The 26,269-nt window shown below is 44.4% G+C and overlaps 1 protein-coding gene across 6 annotated transcripts in view; it reads right to left on the bottom strand.

Moving 5' to 3' along the window:
* Positions 1-26,269, bottom strand: part of ZBTB35 (zinc finger and BTB domain containing 35) — a 61,733-nt gene that overhangs the window by 15,010 nt on the left and 20,454 nt on the right. Inside the window, exons 2-8 of one of the 6 annotated variants that reach the window (XM_089779401.1) lie at positions 18,301-18,685; positions 13,061-13,194; positions 11,547-11,648; positions 10,691-10,835; positions 7,720-7,746; positions 4,450-4,813; positions 4,125-4,347 (exon numbers count right to left, since the gene is read on the bottom strand). In XM_089779401.1, the coding sequence (XP_089635527.1) occupies positions 4,125-4,347; positions 4,450-4,813; positions 7,720-7,746; positions 10,691-10,835; positions 11,547-11,648; positions 13,061-13,194; positions 18,301-18,545 (1,240 nt within the window). In that variant the 5' untranslated portion in view covers positions 18,546-18,685. Of the gene's footprint in view, positions 1-4,124; positions 4,814-7,719; positions 7,747-10,690; positions 10,836-11,546; positions 11,649-13,060; positions 13,195-14,980; positions 15,550-18,300; positions 18,818-26,269 lie in introns of those variants that run through there. The other 5 variants (XM_089779402.1, XM_075932488.2, XM_089779400.1 and 2 more) reach the window with 5 other exon arrangements.

Below are 26,269 nucleotides of genomic sequence, written 5' to 3' on the forward strand. Positions count from 1 at the left end.
TACAATACAGATTCACTACTGAAGTAGAAACAGAAACTGATTATTGTACTTCATAAAGTCTAATCTTTGTTACAGTATCATTAGCCCTCTCCACCATCTTGAATACAACCCATTTCCCAAAAGAGAAATTTTTGGGATCAATGAAAGTTCCATTTGCAGATGACTTACAAGTCCTCAGAGCAAGCAAAATAAGTTACAAAAGCTACATTTTTTGATCCAAATAAATAACTACTCTTCTTATTTGAAGCATACTGATTCAGCCATGTTATACATAAATACATTGCTCTAATTCAGTGGTTCCCAACCTTTTCAATCTGTTAAAATTTTACAGACCTCCCCAAGGGGAGAGGTGGGAAGCGGTGGCCAGCACATCCCTTGGCCCGCACTGCTTCCTCAGCTTCCACCTCCTCTGTCCCCTGCCCATTCATGGAGGATACGGTGAGGGGGCTCTCATGGCCAAAGGCAGCTCCTGCACCAGCACTCCACCGTTGGCTGGGCACGGAGGCCTGGGGGAGAAAAAAAAAGGAAAGGAAAAGAAAAGTAAGGATCAGGCCCACTGTGGGGACTGGGAAGGAGGAGAAGGCTGGAGTGTAAATGGCAGCACAAGCTGGCAGTGGGACGACACACAGTGCATCCTGGGGTATCAAGATCCCATCCTGAGGGAGGGAAGTAGCGTGCGTGCAGCCAGTCACGAACAGGGAGTCCTGGGTGAGAATTGCCTGGCAGAAAGTCCCATTCCCGCGGTAGGCCTGATCCTTACTTTTTTCTTTTTTTTTCCTTTCCTAAACTTTCCACGGACCTCCAACATTACCAACATGGACCCCCAGGGGTCCGTGTACCACAGGTTGAGAACCACTGCTCTAATTCAATGTCTCTTAAAGTGGTCTGCGAAACCACTTTGAGAAACATGTTAACTGGCTGCTCCGGATTGTTTACTTACTAGCGCCACAGTCACGGAGCCTCATGGCTGCCACAGGCTCTGTTTCACCAGTGGCAGCCAAAGGGAGCCATGGGAAGTAGACACCCAGCCAACGCCGCTTCTCACAGCTCCTCTTGGCTGCATATAGCGAAATGAAGCCAATGGAGCCACGCGGACCACTTTGAGAAACATTGCTCTAATTTAACCCAGTACAAGTCTATTCCATTGCAATTTATGATGGACAACTGAAATATCATTTTTTCTTCACCATCACAAATCAGGATAAAAGAGAAGATGAGTATGTGGATTCTTTTTTCTGGTCAGGTATATTACCATGACAATTTAAAAACAATAATTAGTCTGGTGGCACCTTAAAGACTAACAATTTTTTTATGGCAACTCACTTTATCAGATGCACAAAAGGAAAGAAAAAAAAATAGCAGAAATACAGAGATGAGAGAGTGTTACATCAGAGCTAATTCAATCAGGGTGATATAGATAAAATGAGAATACTTAAAGTGGAAAATACTTATGGTAATGAGAGAATCATTCCCAATCTCTATTCAGACCCATTCCGATGATGTCAAATAGAATCTGAATGGGTCTGAGCACAGACTGGGAATGGCTCACTCATTATCTTTAGTAATTTTCCACTTTATGTATTCTCACCTTATCCACAACTATCCACAACATACCAGATATTTCTGCCGTCTCACCAAATATTGTCCTTAAAGGTATCATGAATATTTTCTGAGAGAGAAACCTATAATCAGTTTCCACAGAACTTGGTCTTAACACATGAAATCTATCCCACTATGGAAGGGCCTACAAAAGCCCACTGAAGTATCTGTTATGCAGTGGGTGGTGGCAAAAGGATGAGGATGAAAATATGTGCAAAGGGAGCCCTCTCTATGCTACCTGGACATGGAAAAGGTTTTCCCTAAACCTTCCTACATTAGTTGTGCATAGACAGGAGTGAGGCCACTATTTCAGTGGCCAGGAATCTCACATATGTATGCAATGATGTTTTAGTTCAGAACCTAGAATAGTGCCCTTGGAAGATCTGTGCTGCTATCCAAACGAGTAGCCCAGTAACAGATTAGTGTGTAGACACGGGGTAAAGCAGAGGTCACCAACCAGTAGATTGGGATCTACTGGTTGATCTTGGAGTCTCTGACAGGTGATACTGAATGGTTTGGCTGGGAAGCTATCAAGTGCAGGCACTTCAGATGCCCCTCCACCCACTGCCCTGCTGCTCCTGCCCTCTGCCTTGGAGCTGCCCCCTGGGAGCCTCCTGCTTGCTGTGAAGGCTGTGGGAGGGAGGGAGGGGATTGATATCAAGGTGACCTCCCTGCCTTAACTCCTGTGCCCTATCTCTACGTAGAGAGAAGGGGATGGAGGGAGCTTGGCAATGCAAATCTCTGTAACTCTCATACTCTGTGTGTGTGTCTGTCATTCTCACGAACACACACTGTCCTTTCCTTTCATCTCCCGACCCAACACATATGTGTGTTGGGGTGGAGGTTGTTGTTGTTACTTCTGTTACTGCTAGCAAAGTGGTTTATTTTTAGTTTTGACTGACCTGTTCATTTCATCATTTTCATTTCTCTTACACTTAAATTTAATTCTTTTAGTTCTAAACTATCCATGATTACTACTCCTGGGAATGGCTGGCATGTCCCTGCAGCCCCTGAGAGAGGCAGAGCAGGGGGTCTCCACATGCTGTCCTGGCCTGCAGACACCACTCCTGCAGCTCCCATTGATCAGTAATGAGGAACTGCGGCTAGTAGAAGCTGTGGGCTCAGTGCTTGTAGATGAGGGGCAGCACGTGGTGCCATGGAGCCATTGCTGCACATGCCAGCTGCTTCCAAGAGTGGTGCAGGGCCAGGGCAGGAGTAAGCCTGCCTTAACCCCACTGCTCCTCCACCCGGAAGCCATCTCAGTTAAATGGTCCCCAGCCACAGCCTGCTTCCTGAACCCATCCCAGCCCTGAACTTCCTCCTGCACCCAACCTCCTGCCCCAAATGTGAGTCCTCATGCACCCAAACTCCTTGCCAGAGCTTGCACCCTGAAACCGCTCCTGGACCCCAATCCTCCACCCTGGGCTAAGCCCAGAGCCCCTCACTCACTCCAAACCTCTTGGCCCAAGAACAGAGCCTGCACCCCAGCCTAGTGAAAGTGAGTGAGGATGTGGGAGGGAAGGTGAGCAGGATGAGGCCTTAGAGAAGGGGTCGAGCAGGGGCACAGCCTCAAAGAAGGGGCGGAAAGGAAACAGGGCAAGGTTATTTGGGTTTGAGGTAGCTTTTACATTGCACTTAAACTGAAAAAGCGATCTTGTGGTTAAAAAGGTTGGAGACCACTGGGGTAAAGTTACAAATATACATAAGTGTTTGAAGGACCGAGGCCCATACAAATTATTATATGCTCTGAGGGCTAATATAGTGCTCAGTTAGTAATAAAAATGTTACTCTTCATATCAGGACCACAAGCAGCATGATAGAAGCACTTACAGCTCTCTGTATGAGGCGAAAAATGAAGAAGTGTAATTTAAAAAGCAAAAAAGCTGTCTTCTGTACTGATCCATTGTGATCTAAAAGCCACATTCTGATCTTAATCTCATAGGCTTTTTATCAGTGTAACTCCCCTGGGTTAAGTAATCACATTCCAAGTGTAAAAAGAGAGTTAATTTTCTACTGTATGCTGTCTATATTTACATAAATTGCTTACCCAAACTACTATATTATATTAATAGGCATTTAAGAATTTTCTGCTGGTTTATGATACAGGTTTGCTTAGTGGAATTTTTTTCATATTAATTTTCTACCTTTTTGATGAACTGGAAGTTTGTTTTCACAAGTTTATTCCTCAAACAGATACTTGTTTTTCAGATGATTGTCACTCTTTCCATTTATTTCTTTAGAAAGCTTATTTTTCAGTAGGTGGCTAAGTGAAATTTGTGAGTCAATATTTTAAGTTGCATTCCCGAAGATTTATATTCACTGCTATATAAATGGATTATTCACATTTTGTCACGTGATGCCCAGCATTTCTAGTACTCTTTAGTTTCATGATTCTATGTAGCATTAGAAATATAATATTTGAAACAAATCTTGCACACACTCCCCTCTTACATCCCCCAAGCCCACAAAATAGGAAAACACAAAACTGAAGTAATAGATGTATACTAGAAATACAAAAATGTTACCTGTGTGTTTCCGAAGGTGCTCTTTAAAATGTCCAAAATGGTCAAACTGTTTATCACAGTACTGGCATACATGTATTTTTTTGCCAGATCTTTGCTTCTTGCTGGCTCCACCTTCATCAAGGTGGTAACAGGTGAGGTGCTGTTTCAATGCACTCTCTCGTAGGTACCTTTTATTGCATATGTCACATTTGTAACTCTCAGTGGAGTGTGTTTTCATGTGTTCCTTAAAATGGTAAAACAATTTAAACGAACGGTTACATTTCTCACAGTGGAATAAATTGTTCACGTGTGACAGCTGAAGTTCCACAATTTCAATACCTTCTACCTGTTTGCATGTAGGATCAGCTGCATTGTCACCTTCTTCTTGGATCTGGCATTTTCTCTCCCCTTGACGGTACTTGCTGGTGATATCTGCCAAAAGAGCCAAAGCAGACTCATCTGACGTACCCGTAGTCTGTATATACTTTATAGACTGTTCTGCAGATGCTACTTCTTCAAGGGCTTCAATGCTGTCATCTTCTACTTCAATTGTCCCTTCAGCAATCTCCACCTCAATTTCAACAGGCTCTGATTCTGCAGATGGCAACGTTTCTGTGATGACATTGGAGGTTTCAGCTATCTTCCTCTTTTTGGGTTTACTTTTATCTTGTGTTTTATTTGATTCTAGTGGTGCTGAATTTTCTTTATTCCTGTAAAGTGTGTGCAATATTAAATAATAAGGTTCCAAAACTACTGATACAATAATTCCTGCAATATATAATTTACACAAGATCATTTAAAATCTATCTTTATATATTAGAGGTTTGTGTCTATCTGTGAGTCTTTTCAAGAACTCCCCTTAAATGGCAAGATCCATGATCACCAAATTTGGTAAGCAGCTTCCTCTTCTCCTAACTTAAAGCAAAGTCAGGGTTCGGTTGTGCCAAGACAACCAAAAGACCCAAGTAAGGGACTATTTTCCATAACATGCAAAGGGAGGTGCTGCTGTATAGAAAGACAATACCAAGAGTGGCCACTGGGGGGCAGTGAGTCCACAGGGGAGGACAATCCTGCTGAGCTGGGGGCAGCTGCAACCCCAAGGGAGTAGCCAGCAGGGCTGGGGCTCTACCATCTTGACTGCCAGAACACTGGATAAGTAACCCCTTGCCCCAAATCCTTCCCCTTTCTCCCAGCCCTTGGCCACAGTGCTGGGGGGCCAAAAGGGGAGGAGGGGAAGGCCCCAGGTAGCTGGGAAGGAGCTGGGTGGAGAGAAAAGGCTTGTGCCAAATGGCACTTGCCAGCCCTGACCCCTTCTTTACCTCCAACCTTCACTCTTCCCCTGCTCCCAGCCTCCTGCACTGCCCCTCCCCCCCGATATTCCCAGGGCTCTGCTCTGACTCCTGCATCCCCCATATCACCAGCTCCCTGCCCTGAAGGACCCCCTCAACACTGGGTAAATCTGATAGTATATAATAAAATCAGTAATAAACTGAAGGGAATCCATGTTCTGAAACTCTCTGCAGATGGTTACAACATAGATTCAGGAATGAATTAATTCTTAAACCATAAACCTTTTTTGAACCTTCTGAGCTAATTGAGTGTGGTCTATAATGGAGGATCTGGACCTCTCTCCTGATGTTATAATCAAGTGAGTAGACCAAGGTGTTGCTTTTTAAATATTCCACCCATTCTGGCCCATCAGAAACCAATCAGCTTCACTGGTTAGTAAAAAACTCAGACCCTGGAAAAAGCTGTAATTAAGGCTTCAGTGGAGAGAAACTCCAATGGGGGATGGAAACAAAGTGACACCTCACATAATATGGCAATAATCCTAGGACTACATACGTGAAAAAGAGGTGAGGAGAGAGAACTCAGTCTGCCTCTCTTTGGAGAAAGCATGAAGCTGAATCTCTGACAGGGTGGTAAAACAAGAGCGATATCTTTAAACATATAAAATTGTCCACCTTCTTTGTATCTGAGCTAAGGTTTAACTCTAGAGATGCTGAGAAAACAGTATAATTCCACTTTTCTCTCCATTTTAGTAAGTTGTTTTAGTTACTGTGTGGCTGCGTCTAGACCGGCAAGTTTTTCCGCAAAAGCAGTTGCTTTTGCGGAAAAACTTGCCAGCTATCTACACTGGCCGCTTGAATTTCCGCAAGAACACTGACGATCTTGTGTAAAAAAATCAGTGCTTCTTGCGGAAATATTATGCTGCTCCCGTTCGAGCAAAAGTCCTTTTGCGAAAAGGGCCAGTGTAGACAGCTCAGATTTGTTTTGCGCAAAAAAGCCCCGATCGCGAAAATGGCGATCGGGATTTTTTTGCACAAAAGTGCATCTAGATTGACCCCGGAGGCTTTTGCGCCAATCTAGATGCTCTGTTCCGCAAATGCTTTTAACGGAAAACTTTTCCGTTAAAAGCATTTGCGGAAAATCATGCCAGTCTAGACGCAGCCCCTATGTATTTCATGCATTTTGTCCCAAAAAAAAAAGAACACACTGCACTTGGGAAGATACTTGTGAAAACTATACATCCTTCATTCCAGCACCATGAACAAAGGTATTGGAGCCAGAAACATCAGGCTGCTGTACATGAACACCAGTGGACAAGGCAAAAGAATCCAACAGGAGATGGTGGTGGTAGGAACTGGTTTGCAAGGCGTGTTGTGCAAAACCCATTTTATTATACTCTGTGCATGACTGACAAGTCAATTAGTAACTCTGGTGTTCGTAACTCTGAGATTCTGGTGTAGTAATATTAACTTTATATTTTTTCCATATGAATAATCTTTAGCAGCTATTAGCAACATAAGTAACTTTTTCTCTTTTAAAAAAATATGCACTAAATGTGAAATACAGACCTATGCAAAGTGCCAGCACAAGGACTTTAGTTCTCAAAATAGGAACTGGGTGAAATTTATGTGGTATCTAGTAGGGATGTAAACAACTAGTCAACTACCCGATAAGCAAATGCTTATAGGATAGTCGAGTCGACTAGTCGCTTCTCACCCCCCTTACTGCCTCTATCAGAAAGAGGCAGCAAGGCGTGGGGGGGAAAGGAGTGGGTACTTTAAAAGTGGCAGCAGCAGGTGGAACCTGGGGCCAGAACCCGGGCGCCATGCAGCGTTGCTGCTTGGAAACACCACATGCAGCACGGGGTCAGCTGGGGCGCCCGGCGTTTCAAAGCGGCAGCGCTGAGCAGAGCCTGGGATCAGCTGGGGATTCACCTGCTAACTCTGGGCTCTGTCTGGCACTGCCGCTTTAAAATGCTGCAAGTTGCCCCAGCATCAGGCTTCTCGCCGCATTTCAAAGCAGCAGCACCACACGGAGCCTGGGGTCAGCGAGAGAGTCCCCTGCTGATCCTGGCCTCCTCATAGCGCTTTCGCCTTTGAAGAGTAGCAATAGCTTTTGAAGTGTTGCTACACTTCAAAGGTGGAGGTGTCCTATCAACTAATCGAAATTTAACATCCCTAGTATCTAGGCCTAGTCCACACTTAGTTGTATACTAATTAAACTATTTTGGTTGCTCTGAGAAGAGAGGGGTTATGTCCCTGCATTAAGTCCATATAATAACACAGGGGTGTTGGCATGGTGGAGAGTTAAAATGGTACTTCCTTACCACAATCCTAGTTCCTGGCAGCCCATCCTGCAAGTAAGAAGCCAGGATAAGGAAGAGTATTCAGCTCTCTTACAAAGCAGTAAAGAGCAAAGGTCAACCCATCCCTTCACCTTTAATATAAAATGTTACTGAGGGCTTAAAGCCATAATATGATGCATTTGTACAGCACATTTCACTTGAGAATATACATGTACTTCATTTTATTTGATACAGCATTTAACTAATACAATCCACATAAATTTGAAACCAAGATCTTAGAAATGCCTGAGCTTTGTAGTATGACTTGAAGCTCAAAAAATGCAGGTTCTAGCACTGGCCTTGGCAAGAGGTTGTCAGCAGGTCAGATCTGGCCCACTTGGCTCTTTCATTTGGCCTGCAACAGCTCCCAGCCCTGCCACCTAACAGATTGCCTGGGAGCCTCAAGCCCTTTCAACTCCTGCTATTTAAAGGCCCTGTGCCTTCCACCCGAGCCCCCATCCCTTCTGGGGAGGTCTGCAACCAATTCAGAAACTTAAGTAGCCCCCCTTAAAAAATTATTGCCTACCCCTGTTCTAGCAGAGCTGTGAGTAGCATCTCCTCACCACACTTCTCCTGCATTTAAGTCAAGGGAGTTCAGCTCATTGTAACATTTAGAGCTGTGCAAAGAATGGGCTTTTGGCAATTCTGAACATTCAGAAAAAATATCAGTTCAGGTTGAACAAAAAACACTCTCTCAGAACTTTCAGTTAATTTGAAGTCAGAAACATTTTGTATGGAGGTCTTTTTAATAAAAGGCCAAACAAACAAACAAACAAACAAACTCACTCCCCCCTCCCAAAAAAACCAGAGGGGATATCCATGTTCCACCCCTGCTCCAATGAATATATGGCATAGGGAGGACAATGTCACCTCCATCATTGAGCCTAAATCCTCTGGGGAATGTAGCCTGAAAAAAATGCTTCTTTTTGACATTGTAATGGTTTGTTTCATTTTTTTTTATTTTATCAGGAACAGTTTGCCAAAAAAAAAAATTATGAATTATTCAAAATGTTTTAAAGTAGCCCATCATCTATTTTCAGTTAAAAAATTAATCTGAAAAATTCTAGCCAACTTTATTAACATTAAATATTATTATTGCTCAATAACTTGTTTAAACATGGGTAAACAGCATGATTAAATGGACATTGTCAAGTAAAATTAAGAGTCTCATGTTGTAAAAAGCTTATTTTTGGAGAAACTAAATCCAAGTTGAATTAAAATATTTCTAAAACTACTAAACAGGCATTTTTTTTATAAAGCAAATAGTTATTTCCTTGCAACTTTAGCAACACAAATTATTCTAACATTACATTAGTGTCTTAAATCCTGAAACTAGACCTAAACAAAACTGCATTCTCTATTTTCCACTGTAAGATAATTGTAATAAGGAACTGTAAATACAGTAGTACCTCAGAGTGTCAAACATCTCAGGAATGGAGGTAATTCGTAACTTGGAACAAAAACAATACTGGCTATTCAAGAGTTTACATCTGAACATTGACTTAATACAGCTTTGAAACTTTATTATGAAGAAGAAAAATGCTGCTTTCCCTTTATTTCTTGAGAGATTTGGGCTTACCACATTACTATACTGTATTTGCTTTTATTTTTTGTTTCTGCTGCTGCCTGACTACATACTTCCTGTTCTAAACGAGACTAGTCAGTTCATAACTCTCGTGTTCATAATTATAAGGTTCTACTTTAGCAATATTAACTTTGTATTTTTTCAGTATAAATAAGCTTAGAAGTAATTTGCAATATAAGTAACATTTTCCCTTTTTTTAAAATATGCATTTTAATCCTGATAGCATCTTTTCAATCCAAGAATGAACTATGCAGTCTTGATTCTGATCTTTGCGATTACCATACTTCTTCCCTATATTTACTGGCAGCAAAGTTTAAGGTTATTTAAGGACAAATATTTGAAAATAAATATTGATGTTGAAAACTCTGCTTCTAATCTGCAGTGTCACCAAAGTTTTTTTTAACTAAAACAAAGTAATGCTACTACTATAGAAAACTATAGGCCTATGTCTGCACTCCATTATGCTAAATGTTAAGGAACATGTTATCTAATGAGGAAAAGGCCTTCATGGGAGATAAGAAGGAATACGAGCTTCTCCTCATTTGTTTATTTGGTTTCAAACAAACAAAAGGAAGTTTTTCTTCACTCAGAGCACAGTCAACCTGTGGAACTCCTTGTCAGAGGATGCGGTGAAGACTAAAACTTTAACAGGGTTCAAAAAAGAGCTAAATAGATTCATGGAGGTTAGGTCCATCAATGGCTATCAGCCAGGATGGGTAGGAATGGTATCACTAACATCTGGAAGTGGGTGACAGGGGAGGGATCACATGAGAATTACCTGTTGTGATCTCTCCCTCTGGGGCATCTGGTATTGGCCACTGTCGGCAGACAGGATACTGGGCTAGATGGACCTTTGGTTTGACCCAGTATGGCAGTTCTTATGTTCTCATGTTCCTCAAGTTTGCAGAAATCCCTGTGTGAATTCCAGAATGAAGAGTAGGTGGCTGTCATGGGCTTCCTTCTCATACAGAGAGAAACAGTGTATAGCCAAAGGAAAGATTACAGGAGAACTCTATGCATGGAGACAGAAAAGGTCTTCCAAAGAGCAGTGAGGAAGAAAGCACAGCCTAGGGTGTGCTCTGCTTTTCTCACACCTGCTCATGCTTTGCAGGCCAAGTCCCCTGATCTAAGTTCCAGCTCACAGAGTCTAAGACTTAATTTTACCTTTTATAGTATCCATCCCACCATCATAGGAAGAGACTACAGACTTTGGGAAGAAGAGGTGGATGAAGACTCTACAGCTACAACCGAGATTCCAGGAGGAGAAGAAACAGTTCTATAGAATATTGATAACCAAACCCAGCTAGAATTTTCTTCAGATATTGAATTCCATATTTCTAGAAGATGAATGAAAATCTACATGCCTACCTGATTTCAAGTGCTTTAATGGCTTCTAACATTTGTAGATACTCAGCTGCTTTCCATACATCATTTGCTTCTTCTTCACCTTGGACCATTAATTTTGCTGTGTAGGTGAACTCAATTAAGTGTCGAAACGCCATGTTACTTACACCTGTTTAGAAATAAATATACACTGATTTTTTTGCAACTCTTCAGATTTTAGTTGTTACATTTTATAAGTTTAACAAGTAAAATTTGCTGATAAATCTTTCACAAACTAGATTTTTGTTCACAATGTACTGTTTATTATTGCAAATCACCTTCAAGACATGTTCTCCCAGGTTTCAGAAAGTCTACGGTTGAATGAAGTAGAATCTGATGCAGCCTCTTCACGTTTGTGCCACAATTAAGATTAATATCCTTGCTTTACTTTCAAAGGGAGAATTAGATTGATAAAGAATCTCCCTCCCTGTGTCCCCCATATTAAACAGAACATCATTATCTTCATCATTGAAGATATGCTGCTAATCCCTTTCTGCTGAAGTAGCTGGTACTGAAGTTTAGAGAAACAGCAATCTTCACTGTGTGTCTACCACTACTGAAAATATATGAGACTCAACTAAAAATGGTTCCTTCAGATGTTATCTTTGAAAGAAACTTCCTTCTGGCAGCATCAGCTACTCTACAGGAGCCCTGAGCCTCTGACTGGGCAGGGCTGATTAATTACCTGTGAAGCTGTGCTGCCATGCAGCTTAGAGGGAACACTGTCATAACTACTATGGAGCTTGGTCTTGACAAAATGGTTAGTATCACTAAAGCCCACTGTCACTAACATTACAAAACGTAAGTATTTTGGTCATGTAAAATCATAGCAACAGATTACCTTCTATCTCTACTAAAGGTTCCTGAGTGAAATCCTGGAAGAATTTGTAGAAGAACTGGCTGCAAGCAGCAAGGACAGCCTTATGAGCTTTGAAATGGTGACCTAAAAATGAAAGAGATACAATCTAATGTTTTAAATCAACATACATTCATTAATAGTAGATTCTAATGGGTTCAGAATGAAGGAAGCTGCAGAATTCTGTATGTAACAGAGTGCAGTCTGAGCATGCCCTTTGTAGCACGACACACTGCTGCAGACATTTTTCTGGGCATTTAGTGATCCATACAACATTCAGCATGTTTAACTGCTTCCCCTCAGGCTGAGTTATGCAACAGTTTGCCAGATCCAGGGCATGAGAAGCCCAACAAACATACACAACCCCCTCCTCAACAGAACCTTTAACAACTATTGGGAAATACGTTCTTCCAAAGCCAGACCTCCAGATTTTTCCATGTAAAGAGGAGAAGATTTCAATGACCAGACAAGATGGTTAAAGGATTGTTTACGTGTGGGACCATTTGAGCATGCTAACTAAGGGCAAAACTTCACAGCAGGGCATAACTCAAAATAAGCTACACAAATTGAGCTACGTCAATTGAGTAACTTATTTCAAAATTGCTTATTTCGAGTTTTGGTGTTGTCTACACAGCACTTATTTCAAAACAGAGCACTCTTCCTCCAAATTCCCTTACTACACATAAAATGAGGGTTACATGAATCGGAGTAAGAAATAATTATGTTGAAATAATTATGTCAAAATAATTGCCGGCTGTGTAAACTAGTGTTATTTCAAAATAATGTTGCTGTGTAGACATAGCCAAAGAGGCTAAAACAAACCAAAGCTAGGCAGAGTCTCCTCCCCTCCGAGCACTCGGGCAAGTGAAAAGGAGAAAAAAAGATTCCACCCAAATGCATACTTCACAGTAAAGCACTAATCCTGATAGAAAAGGGTTGGCTTACACGTAGGAAATTCATCAAAAGAAAGATGGTAGAAAAAACAACAACAAAATAAAAGCTTAGTTCTCTGGTAACAGAATTATCTCCACCTGGTAAGGACAGGAAAAGAACTAAGTTCAATCAGACCTTCCTTTTAAAGAAGGGAAATGAGTCAGAAGATCTTTGGTATTTCCTCCCTTTTATCTACATCTGTTGTTGGTGAGCATCAATCCTCCTGCCAAGCTGATTCAGACAAAGCTTTCGGAAATGCAATTTTCAATTTCTGTTTTGCTATGAACACTAGTAAACAAACCTTAATATTATTCAGTACTGCTGATTATTTCACCATAGCATCTGAAAACTAGGGAAAAGTTCCATCTTCTACATCATTCAGGGTGAAAGTCTACTTGTAATTTGTAGTACTTCTGTATAAAACTAAAAAACATTAGCATGTGTTCTGCCCAGATTGAGAATACAATACATTAATGTTTTATTTTCAACAGGTCTGATCTATGGCAATCAAAATGAAAAATTCCATAGCATTTGTGTATCAGCAGATCCAGTATGATAATACATACCATCTACAATCAGAGTGATGTCCGTAAACTGATCCTGCTCACGCTGTTCATTCAGTCTGTCCAGAATAACTTTATAATGTTCTGGGAACTCCTGAATGCATTCCATCGTTTCTTCAGCTTCCATAGTGAACAGACTACAAAAGATTATTAATGAAGTAAGAATATTGCAGTACTCAAGAGCCATATCTGGCTTGTCGGAATGTTCTGTCCAGCCTTCAAGCTCCTACGTGGCCCCTCACATTCTGTTCACCCCTCCCTCACAGTATCAGCTTGCCATGCCACCAACTAGGGATGTTAAGGACTAGTCAACAGGATAGTTGTCTAGTCACTTCCCCCGTCCTTGCTGCCTCTATCAGATAAACGCAGGAAGGCGGGAAGAAGGGGAGTGAGAAGAGGGGGGTACTTCAAAGCAGCAGCGCTGCATGGAGCCTGGGGTCAGCTGCTCCGTGCAGCACTGCCACTTTGAAATGCCACCAAGGTGTTTCAAAGGGGCATCACCACCCTATCGACTAATCGAATAGTCCGTGCAAAAATGCATCAACTATTTGATTAGTCAGTTACATGATACTTAACATCCTTACCACCAACCCGGATGCTCTGGGCCAGAGAGCATGGCTGCAGCTCTGCATGCCCCAGTTCTCTGGGTGATGTAGTCAGGGGAGGGAGCAAGAGGGTTTGGATAGGAAACGGGTATTTTCTGGGGTGGTCAGCAAAGGGGAGGAGTTCCTTAGGGGGCAGGGATTAGGGTGCTGGGGTCAGTCAGCAGACAGGGAGAAGTGGAGATTGAATAGGAGGCATGGGGTCCAGGGCAGCAGTTAGGGGTGGGGAGCTGGATAGGGGGCAGGTCACAACCTGGCCCTCCATACAATTTCTGAATCCTGAAATTGGCCACCCTGTTTTACATCTTCAGTGTGCCATACAAACATGAATTAATGAGCTTAATTGCTTTAATTAAATTCAGTGTTTAAAAAGGGGCCATTTACTAGAGAAATGTGGTAATAACTAGGGCCCTACCAAATTTAAAGCCATGAAACACAAATCTGGTCTCCCCCTGTGAAATCTTTCTGTGCTTTTACTCTATACTATACTGATTTCATGGGGGATGGAGGAAATAGAATTTCTCATATTGAAGCCTGACCCAAAAGGGCTTCCGCACTGCCTTCAAAGCTGGGTAGCCTGAGGACAATAGCTGCTAGCCAGGCACCCAGCTGTAAAGGCAGTGTCTTGACACCAGGAGTGCAGAAGTAAAGTTAGCAATATCATACCATGCCATCTTTTTTCCTGAGCTGTTACCTTTAGAACTGTGCTGCCAGAGCGTGGTGGCTGCTGACTGAAGACCCAGTTCTGCAGGAAGCAGTGCAGAAGTAACAGTGACAATACCATACCATGCCATCCTTATTTCTGCACTGATGCTGATAGTTGGGCTCCCAGCCAGCAGCCACTACTCTCCAACTACCAAGCTCTGAAGGCAGCACTGCATCTGCAGCAGCGCAGAAGTAAGGGTAGCAGAACCACAATACGCCCCCAACTGCTTTTTGGGCCAGGTCCTCTATACACCTGAAATTTCAGTGTTGTAATTAAATAGCTCAATTCGTGCAATTTATTGTTTGTGAAATTGATCAATATGGACTGCAAATTTGGTAGCAATCTCCCTTTAAGGTTCTCTTTAAGCAGAATTCTGTGGTACACAGAAGTGAAGAAATCTGGAATAAGTCCCTGCACCTAACTCTTGGCTTTCTGTATAAAATGAATTCTCAAGAAGAGTCCCACTATCGAAGGGAGTAGCCCCTGTCTGTGGCAGGCAGGGAGCTGCTCCAACCCCCACCGGTTAACCAGATATACTTGGTTAACCTTTTACATCCCTAATTTATATGCTAAAATGGAAAATTGTAAATAAACTAAAAGAATGAATCTCTTAACCTGAAAGACAGAAGACGAGCATCATTGGAAGAAATACTGTGTGTTGAAACTCAGAGTCTAGATCTATAAATAAATATAGATAGAAATTGCTAAAAGTCACAGAAGTAATGATGGCAAAATAAATCATTTTGTGATCAATGAATAAAATGTAGCTATTATGTAGAAGCTATCTATTAGCTCAAAAGCCAGGATGCACAAGCAGCATTAGCCAAGTAGCCAATAATAACATATTTTTTAATAGCAGATCTATCTGAACTACTGTTACTCACTAAGAACTGTATGCTAATCAAAAAGAAAAAACAAACAAATCTTACACTGATAAATTAATTAGAATTACAAATGTTTCTTCCAAAAGAAGAGCATTGCACCGAATTGCGCAGTGATGTTGACACAATGGCAAAGAACCACATCAAGCTAACCTATAATCATTTATTACAGCCATCTTCAGCTTTATGTGAACATATGCTCACATTAAACACCAAGGCTATGTCTAGACTGGCATGATTTTCCGCAAATGCTTTTAACGGAAAAGTTTTTCCGTTAAAAGCATTTGCGTAAAAGAGCGTCTAGATTGGCACGGACGCTTTTCTGCAAAAAGTGCTTTTGCGGAAAATCGTCCATGCCAATCTAGATGCAGTTTTGCACAAGAAAGCCCCAATCGCCATTTTCGCCATCGGGGCTTTTTTGCGCAAAACAGTTTTTAGCTGTCTACACTGGCCCTCTTGCACAAAAACATTTCTGGAAAAGGGCTTTTGCCCAAATGGGAACGTCAAAGCATTTGCGCAGGAAGCACTGATTTCGGACAGTAGAACGTCAATGCTTTTGCGCAAAATCAAGCAGCCAGTCTAGACAGCTGGCAAGTTTTTGCGCAAAAGCAGTTGCTTTTGCGCAAAAACTTGCCAGTCTAGTCGCAGCCCAAGACTCTGAGCTCACTATGCCATCCTCATCCTATCACAGTGGGCTCAATTCCAGAAGACAGGAGGCAGGCCAAGCATAATCATATGCAAGGCCATATTCTCTCCTGCAACCCCTCAAAAAAGCATATGGCAGAGGACAACGCATTACAGTCTCGTCTACGCAAAATGCAGGACAATGTAGCACTTTAAAGACTAACAAGATGGTTTATTAGATGATGAGCTTTCGTGGGCCAGACCCACTTCCTCAGATCAAATAGTGGAAGAAAGTAGTCACAACCATATATACCAAAGGATACAATTTAAAAAAAATGAACAAATATGAAAAGGACAAATCACATTGCAGAACAGAAGGGAGATGCGGGGGGGTGGGAAGGGGGAGGAAGGAAGGTAAGTGTCTGTGAATTGCTGATATTAAAGGTAGGGAGAGTGGGATGTTTGTGAGTTAATGGTATTACAGGTGATAATTGGGGAAACTGTCTTGGTAATGGGTGAGAAAGTTCAAAGACTTGTTAAGTCCTTGTTGGTAAGTGTCGAATTTTAACATGAATGACAGTTCAGAGGATTCCCTTTCAAGTGCAGATGTAAAAGGTCTTTGTAGCAGAATGCAGGTGGCTAAGTCATTTAGAGAGTGTCCTTTCTGGTTAAAGTGGCAAGAAACTGTTTTCTCTTTGTGATCTTGTCTGATATCTGTTTTGTGGGCATTAATCCTTTGGCGAAGTGTCTGAGATGTTTGTCCAATGTACATAGCAGACGGACACTTTCGGCACATGATAGCGTAGATTATATTTCTGGATGCGCAGGAGCATTGGGCAGGATTAGACAAGTTATATCCTCATTCTATTGGGGGGGGAGGGGGGGAAGAGAAAGAAAGAAAAAAGAAAAGTCCTGTGGCAACTTGCAGATTAACAGATTTATTTGGGCATAAGCTTTTGTGGGTAAAAACCAGTCAGATGCATGGATACACCTCTAGAGACTGAATGTGTGTGCACACTCTAGGTTGGTATTTTAGTATTAAGAATACTTGATAAACTTCGATAGTGCCTTCTTCCAAAGCAAAACATCCCTTGGTTTCCATGATATGCATCACCTTCCTAAGCCTCCCCCTCAGAGGTAAAGTGGAGCAAGGCAGTAGCTAGTACATTTTTCTCTGCACCATCATCTGCCATCAGATGGACGGGGGAGGTCATTCTCATTCTACATCATACCCCCGCATGAAGGAGCTGGATGAGAGAGGAGGTTGTTCACAGCGTTTCCTTTTGTGTTGTCCCCTTGCAGTGGAGATGGAATAGGGTTGTTAAGGACTAATCAACTGTCCAATAAGCAAGTGCTTATCCGATAGTTGACTAGTTGCTTCCTCACCCCTTGCTGCCTCTATCTAATAGAGAAGGGGGAAGAAGAGGAGGAGTACTTCAAAGAGGCAATGCTGCAGGGAGCATGGGGTCAGCTGGGGAGTCCCTAGCTGATCCTGGGCTTCCCCTGGCATTTCAAAGCAACAGCACACACTGAACCTGGGGTCAGCTGGGGACTCCAGGCTCTGTTCTCTGTGCAGAGTGCCAGCTTTGAAATATACAAGAGTCCCCTATGGACTAGATGAATAGTCAATACTGGCCTAGTAAATTAATCACTAGTTCCCATCCCTAGAATGGACCAGAGAGGCAGAAGATGACACATTCTGTCCAACTGTGAGTGTAGCATGAGGCGAGCAGGGCTGTGTTAGGTCCCCACCCTGTTGTGCGTGTAGGAGGAATGCAGCACGGCGAGCGGATCCAGAACATGCCACAAGCCCTCTGCCTTGTGACTCCCCAAGGGGATGGAGCACAGCGGGGCAGGACACATCTCGGCCCACCACGCAGCAGCCCGATGTGGGGTCGGGCTTTCCCGCACCAACAAGGGAGCACAGTGCCCCTGCCTCCTGCCCAAAGAACGGAGCTCTCAGAGACGTTCGAACCGCAGCGCCTGAGCCCCGCAGTGGTCACATGACTTCAATACCCAACCTCAATGGGCAAGTCTTGGTGCCAATCAAAAATACTCCAGCCAATCGCAGGGAAGGAGCGACACACGGAGGAGGAGGGAGCCAATAGGCGCTTGCCAAGGGCCAGAGGCTGGGGAAGGCGGAAGGCCTAGGCAGTGCGGAGCGCCCGCGAGTCGCGGATAGCTGGGCGAAAGAACCACGGGCTGCCGGGCTGCCACGAGTGGGGACTGGGCGCGGCAGGGCCCCCAGCGCCACGCTGGTGGAGGGACAAGCCCGAGCCCGGCAGCTGGCGGCAGCTCGGGCCCTGTAGTCGTTATTACGTCATCAAAGCGCGCATTAAATGATCCCTTTTCAATCCCCCTCCGGGCCGGGGGTCGCACCCGGAGACGCGCGCGCCCCGAAGGGGGATGGCTGTTCCGCTGGGTACTCACCGCGAGGAGCCCCTGGCCCAGTCTCGCCGGCTCTGTCGCTTCCTGCTCCCTAGCTCGCCGAAAAAGCGGGGCGGGCGCCGGCCAATCGCGACTCGCATTCCCGGCCTGCCTCGCTTACCGGAAGTGACGGTGCGGTGACCTTTCGTGCACCAGGGCGCTTGGGACCTGCTGACCCAGGGGCCGCTGGGAGTTGTAGTCGTGGCCACGAGTCGCGGTGCATTCTGGGGCTGCGGGGCTGGGTTCATTGACTCCGGTTTAGGCGGCTGCTGGATAGGTTGGTTCGCGGTCTCTGCGCTCGCAGCGGCTGGTATCTGTTCCCCGAGCGAATTTCCACGCGCAGGGCCCGATTCCCAGTGGGGCACAGGAGGCTCGGGTCTGGGGGTGCCTGAAAGTTAAAAGTGGGTGAAAAGTTTCATTTCCGCAGAAAACAGGAGGGGGGGGGGAGGACTGAAGATGCTGCATCTAGGGGCGCGATAGGTGTAAATGAGGCTCAGTCCACCAGCGTCAACCCAGCGCAGTCCCTGTTCCAGCTCCACTCTGCAGCCTGCATGGCTGCTGCTTTACCTCCAGTCGCAGGGATTACACTGCAGAAAACCGTCTCCATCTTCATTATGTCCATCTTGTTTAAAGTTTCCTGCTGTTTTTTCAACTTTAATCTTGTTTTATCCGCTGTTCAGCAAGGGTCTGAGCAGAGCAAGGGGCTAGTCTCCCTGCTGCCCATGATCCTATCACCAACCTTGGTATCTGTGCCTAACTCCTCTCCCCTGTAGCCACAACAGCTCAGAGCACCACGTCCATTGACAGCACTTTATTCTACCAGGAGAAGGAGACTAGAGTTGAAGAGCATCTACTTGTAGATATAAACCTTGACAGGGTTTGTCTACACTTAAAATGATGCATGGCTTCATTGTAGATGCTATTTACACACATGGGAAAGTTTTTTCAGTCAGTGTAGGTACTCCATCTCCTTGAGAACTGATAGTCCAGTTGAGTGGAGAATTCTCCTACAGACCTAGGCTACGTCTACGCTGGCACCCTTTTCCGGAAATGCTTAAAACGGAAAAGTTTTCCGTTATAAGTATTTCTGGAAAAAGCATGTCTACATTGGCAGGATGCTTTTCCGGAAAAGCACTTTTTCCGGAAAAGCGTCCGTGCCACTGTAGACGCGCTTTTCCGCAAAAAAGCCCCGATCATCATTTTCGCGATCGGGGCTTTTTTGTGAAAAAGAAATCTGTGCTGTCTACACTGGCCCTTTTCCAGAACAGTTTTCCGGAAAAGGACTTTTGCCTGAACAGGAGCAGCATAGTTTTTCTGGAAAAGCACTGATGATTTTACAGTAGATCGTCATTGCATTTCCGGAAATTCAAGGGGCCAGTGTAGACAGCTGGCAAGTTATTCCGGAAAAGCGGCTGATTCTCCGGAATAAGTGGCCAGTGTAGACACAGCCCCCGGCTGTGTCTAGACTGCATCCCTTTTCCGTAAAAGGGATGCAAATTAGATATCTCAATTGCAAATGAAGCGGGGATTTAAATCCCCCCTGCTTCATTTGCATAAACATGGCTGCTGCTTTTTTCCGTCTCGGAGCTTTGCCGGAAAAAAGCGCCAGTCTAGACGCTGATCTTTTAGAAAATAAAGCCTTTTCTGAAAGATCCCTTATTCCTCTTAAAATAAGGGAAGTCTAGACACAGCCAGAAGGTTTCCTCCTCAAGGAGTGCCTTGTCAGGTCTCAAGTCTCCAACATTTTGCTGGGCAGGAACCTATGTCCCAGTTCTTTCTGACTAGGGTTTAAGGGCTGCACAGCCCCCTACCATACACTGTACCATACACAATGCCACACAGCAAGCCAATCTGCTAATGACCAGCTTCCGGGTTGTGTTTTCTCTGAGAACAATGACCAGTGTGGATCAACCATTACAAGTTACCACACAACTCTTCCAAAGCAAACTATGTTTGTTCATAGGACAAAAGCATTTCAGAGAAAACATAAAACAATAAAACGTTCTTGACTTTTAAACAAATTACTCAACTTCCAGCTGGTGAATCTGGAAGGCCAACACCCCTTCAAGCTCTTTAGAGCTGAGATCCACTTAGGACCCAAGGTCCTCTCTGCTGAATCAAAAGGAAGACCACAAGTCTATTCCAGGTCATTCTTTTATACCTAAAGTCTTTGTAGTTGCTGTTTTCTAATTTTGGAAAACCAAGTCTAAACAAGTATACATAAACCAGGATTTCTCAACTTTTTAATCCCCCCCTTCTATAAAAATGCCACGGTCTACCTGTGCTACGATAATTGGTTTTCTGCATATAAAAGACAGGGCTGGTGTTAAGGGGTAGCATACAGGGCAGTTGCCTGGGGCCTCATGCCATAGGTACCCCTACAAAGCTACATTGTTTAGGCTTCAGTTTCAGCCTGTGGTGGCAGGGCTTGGGACTCTAGGTTTCACCCCCATGCGACAAGGTTTTGGTTTCCCACTCTGGGCCCCAGTGAAGCTAATGCTGGCCTTGCTTTGCAGTCCCTGAAACTTGCTTACAGCCTCCCCAAGAGCCTTGGCTCCCTGATTGAGAATCACTGATTAAACACTCCAAAGGGCTGTGCTTCTCTGGAATCCCTATGGTAAACACCCCTCCATATTTTCAATTTCTGGAGGAGTTGTGATAACTTCCATGGAGTAGAATATGGTCACATGTAAATAATTCATAAATATACTACAGTGGTCCCTGAAGCTACTGCACAGAATTTCAATATCCATCACAGGCACTATAAACTCCAGTAAACCAACCCATTCCACACCCTGTAACTCTGAAGCCAGCAACTTGAAGCTATTACAGCTGTATGTCTAGAGTTAACAATAAAAGAGCATATTTGTAAACTTTCCCATAAAGTTATTTAAGTCAGTGGAGTTATGTCAATTTACATATGTGTGGCTATTATGACATGTTCATATGTTCTCACTTGCAAAGCTTTAATGGCCATTTGGCTGCTGCTCCTTTATCTTGTGGCACCACTCCCTGTCCACAGATGGAATAACTGCTTCTACTTTAACTGTGTTAGGGTGCATCTACCCACTACCCTTACCTTGAAATCAGCTACGTGATTTGCGCTGTATAAATTGCATGGCTTATTTCAATGTTATTTCAAAAGAAGTTGCTATTCTGAAATGTACCTTATCCCTCGTATAATGAGGTTTATGGGGATGTCGGAATAGCGAATCCGTTACATTTCGATCCACAGCTGTGTAGACATATCCCAAGGGATCAGAGATAGAACAGCAAAGCAAATGGCTCTTGTTTTGTCCCTTGGGGTATGTCTACACTACCACCCTAGTTCGAACTAGGAGGGTAATGTAGGCAACCGGAGTTGCAAATGAAGCCCGGGCTTCGAATTTCCCGGGCTTCATTTGCATATTGCCGGGTGCCGCCATTTTTAAATGTCCGCTAGTTTGGACTCTGTGCCCGCGGCTACACGCGGCTCGATCTAGGTAGTTCGGATTAGGCTTCCTATTCCGAACTACCGGTACACCTCGTTCCATGAGGAGTAACGGTAGTTCGGAATAGGAAGCCTAATCCGAACTACCTAATTCGTGCCGCGTGTAGCCGCGGGCATTGAGTCCGAACTAGCGGACATTTAAAAATGGCAGCACCCGGCAATATGCAAATGAAGCCCGGGAAATTCGAAGCCCGGGCTTCATTTGCAACTCCGGTTGCCTACATTAACCACCCTAGTTCGAACTAGGGTGGTAGTGTAGACATACCCTTGCAGATAAATGTCTCTTTCAAGTCATTTTTCCATTACTGCTTGTTTTCCCAACAGCCAGTTAAGCATTACAGTTGTACAGTAAACACCACAATAACCTGGTTATAGTATTCACACATTATTACATAGCAGCACCTTCTACCACAACAGCAGTGATGGGGAAAACATTCTGACTAATTAATTTTTCAAATATGATCTGAGGAAAACAGAATGTCCTGATCTTCAGTGGGTGAAAATTGATGTAATTTATGTCAATTTACTTCATGCTATAGATTTGGCCAACTATATCAGTTGAGCAATTTCATCGCTTTGTCCAAGAAATTTTAATGTTTTACTCTCTTCTCTTCATCATTTCTCCTCTGACCTGCTACAAACTTGAAACCAAACCAAAACTCCTGCTGAGTTTGTTTAACAAAGATATTGTTATAATTGTTACCAGTTTCAGTTCTTGATCCAGAGATAGCTTGGATCCTTTGTGATTTAAAATCAAATGTATGTACCTTCTGTTTCCCCTCTTATGGTACAGCGGATTTCCTAGTGCAGTAAAATTAAATAATATCTTGTTCATGGATCTGTTTAGACTAGAATTAAGGGCTAGAAGTTGTCTACCATGCCTCTACTTGTGTTCTAATTCACTGACTTGCTTTAGAAATGACAAGTCCTTTCATGATAGTATTCAGTTGTTTTTTAAAAAATGCAGCTAAAAGTTCAATATGATTATGAGTTTAATTCTTAATAAAAGAACAGCATTCTCAATGGTATGTAATCAAGCTGACTCAAAGACAACTAAGGTCTTGTGTTCACTCTGCAGAAGATCGATGCTGTCGCAATTGTTTTTTTGGAGTTCAATTTAGCAAGTCTAGTTAAGACTCGCTAAAGCAAACTCAGAGGACATTTCCGCTGGCATCCAGTATTCCTGCTTTTGTGAGGAGTAAGAGAAGCCAACAGGAGTGTTTACTCCCATTGGCCTCCTGCTGTGGGGATGCCATCATGCTCAGCTTAAGACGGTGGAGAACCCACAGAAAAATCAGTCAGGAGTCACACACAATTGAGAAGGTGCCTGACTAAGAAGAAAAAAGACACTCCTCACATTCTCCTCGCACACTAGAGCCTAGAAGGCCCCAGCCTAGTAGATTTTGTGTGCCCTAGCCCCATAGTGGGGCAGCGGGGCGGAGGGTGTTGGCGCATCAGTATGGCCTCCCCAGTGGAGGGGAGGAGGGAGGTTGAGCCTCAGGGGATGATCCAGGCGAGCTGGGGATCAAATGCAGCCCCTGGACGTGAGGTTCCTCACCCCTGGCTTAAGTTAAGCCCAGTCCACCTACATAGTCTATGTAGCTTGAGTTGCATACCTTAAGCCGACCTACTGGGTCTAGTGTAGACCTGGCTTAAGGCATCAACTACTGTGGGCTCCAAATGTTGTATATCAATTAAGAGAAACCAAGCATTCCCACAAAGGGATAATCTGATCATCTGCTCCCTATTTTGATAGGTTAGTTTGTTATTTATTCGTTTATATTTTTGTTTGTCTTTCTATCTTTTTTTTTTCTTCATCTTTCATAGCTTTGATTTCTTTCCTTCTTCCTCCTGCTTTACCCTCCTAATTGTCCCACTTTGGGACAGCTGGATGATGGATGTTTATACCAGTCCACCCACAAGATAGAATTTAATTCAGGAAAAAGAAGATGTGCTGTCCAGCACTTTATTTATTTTGGTGAATGTGATGTAAGGTGCTACTCCATGTAAAGGTCTTAGTTTATGTTTGCTATCAATTCAAAAAAATCTAAGTACAGTAAACTTCCGATGATCCGGCACCTTTAGGACCCAGGAGGTGCTGGATTATCAGATATGCCGGACTATCGGAAGGGGGGGGGGCTATGAAGGGTCTGGGGTGGGGTGGGGGGATGCCACCCCAGACCCCTCATAGCCCCCCCTTCCGATAGTCCGGCTCTGCCCCAGGCATCCCTGATTCGGCCGCTGATGGTCAGTTTCAGCAGCGGCTGAATCGGGGACGCCTGCAGCAGAGCAGCTGGAGTGCTGCGGGGTTGGTCTGGTAGCACTGACCCTTGGCGCGGCGAGACCAACCCGGCAGCACCCCAGCTGCTCTTGGGGATGCCTGGGGAAGAGCAGCTGGGGTGCTGCCGGGTTGGTCCCGCAGCGCCGTTCCTCGGCGCTACTGGACCAACCCGGCAGCACCCCAGCTTCTCTGCCCCAGGTGTCCCCAAGTCAGCCACTGCTGATAGTGATCAGCAGCTGACTCCAGGAAGCCCGAGACAGAGCTGCTCTGCCCCGGGCTTCCTGGAGTCATCTGCTGGTCAGTTTCAGAAGCGGCTGAATCGGGGACAGCTGGGGTGCTGCTGGGTTGGTCCCGCAGCCCCGAGGGGCAGCGCTACGGTACCTATCCGGCAGCGCCCCAGCTGCTCTGCCCTCGGCTTCCCCAATTCAGCCGCTGGTAAGTTTTAGCAGCGGCTGAATCTGGGAAGCTAGGGGCAGAGCAGCTCCAATGGTCCGGCTGCGGAGCACTTCCGGGTTCCTGATGGTGCCGGACCATCAGGAGTGCCTGACTGTCAGATACCAGACCATTGGAGTTTTACTGTACTTCCAGAAATCACAAGCCACCAAGCTGTCATCCCCCACAAAACTCCCTATCCTCCGCCAAAAAATGTTCTTTACTGTTGTTTGGAACATCACATATGGTACGTGTCTATTGGTAGCTAATCAATTTTTAACAATCTATGGTGAGCTCTTTTTAAACATGCCTGATTTCTTTACTGAATTCCTTTAGAACCATGTGATGGAGTGGATTTACCCTTGAGGCCTCCTGCTAGCGGTCTCATAGCCCTGCCATATTCCGCCCCAGAAAAGACAATGGAGAGGGCTCTCTAAGCTTCCTAGAGCAGCTGTGTGGGATGCAGCCACTCAGGAAAGGGGCCACAGGGAGCAGCTAAACAGGGTCCAGCAGGTTTCCATAAAAGGAGCTGCAGGGACAGAGGGAGCAATTGGTGTTCCTGGCTGGCTGCAGGAGCTGAAAGTCTGGGTAGAGCCGCTGCTAGTGGAGACTGGTGGAGCAAGGAAGGTTCCCCTGCTGGCTGCTGGGATTTGAAAAGTAAAGGCTGTGGGAAAGTAGCCCTGAAAAATGCAGTTAAAAGTAATGGGCTTGCCTGTGTTCCCCCCGAACAGCTCCTGGGGAAGTGGGTAGGCCCTGAGAAAAGGGGATTTAGGCAGGTCTAGAGAAAGGACTATCTGTGGTAATGTTACCGCTCTCTTTGGACCCCAATGCAGAAGGGTGCTGAACTGAGACTGACCCAGCTGGAGAATCAGGGCGAGAGAGCTATAAGACAGGTGAAGACTCCTCACTGAGGAAGTCCTGGGGGTGTTGCTCCAGCCCAGAGCAGGAATTTTTGCATATAATCTGGCCCATAAGGATGCTGAGATAAGCCCTGTTGGCTATACTGAGGACAAGAGCCTGGGAGATGTTGCCAAAGGCAGGAGATCTTGATGGCCCCTGCTGGACTGTGAAAGACTATTATTTAGGTTCGAGATAGGCCCAGTTAGACAGTATACCCCAGTATACCCCAGAAAGGGTTTATTTTGTCTGTTTTGCACATGCCTGTGTGTAACTAGGTTGGGGGACTAAGTCACCAAAGACCAGCCTGCTCACAGCAGCAAGGCGCACTGTGAGCAGACAAAAAATGATGAGCACGTGTACACTCACTGGGACACCACCCCATTATAAACTCTCATCTCTCTTGTGTGCGCTTGCTTTAGCTACTATTCTACACCCTCTCCTTTAATTTTATAGGAACAATTTTCTTTCCTGTCTCTACAGTTTGTTTGTGTTACTTTGTTTCTCAATGTTCTTTAGATTCTTTCTTCTGTGCCCCATCCCAGCCTGCTTCTCTCCCCCACATTCAAAGCTTCTGTCTGGAGCATCCTTCCAGTTATGCTCAGCTTTTCTTCATGCCCTAAAAGAGACAAAGGAGTTTTTCTCAGCAGAGCAGCCAACCTTGCAAGAACCATACATACATCACTCTCAGCTCTACCATGCTGCCTAGTTTACTAGGAAGCCCGTAACATCATACACACAAGCAAATACTAACTATGTACGATATTGGGCACAATTAATCATTGAGCTTTTTTACACGTATGCCATCAGCACAATGGGGCTATCAAGCCGGTGGTTCGGCCACTAAGGAGTTCTCCTAACATAGGGAATCC

The sequence above is a fragment of the Pelodiscus sinensis genome, chromosome 6 (assembly GCF_052426305.1).
Source record: "Pelodiscus sinensis isolate ZL-2025 chromosome 6, ASM5242630v1, whole genome shotgun sequence".
Lineage (NCBI taxonomy): Eukaryota > Metazoa > Chordata > Testudines > Trionychidae > Pelodiscus > Pelodiscus sinensis.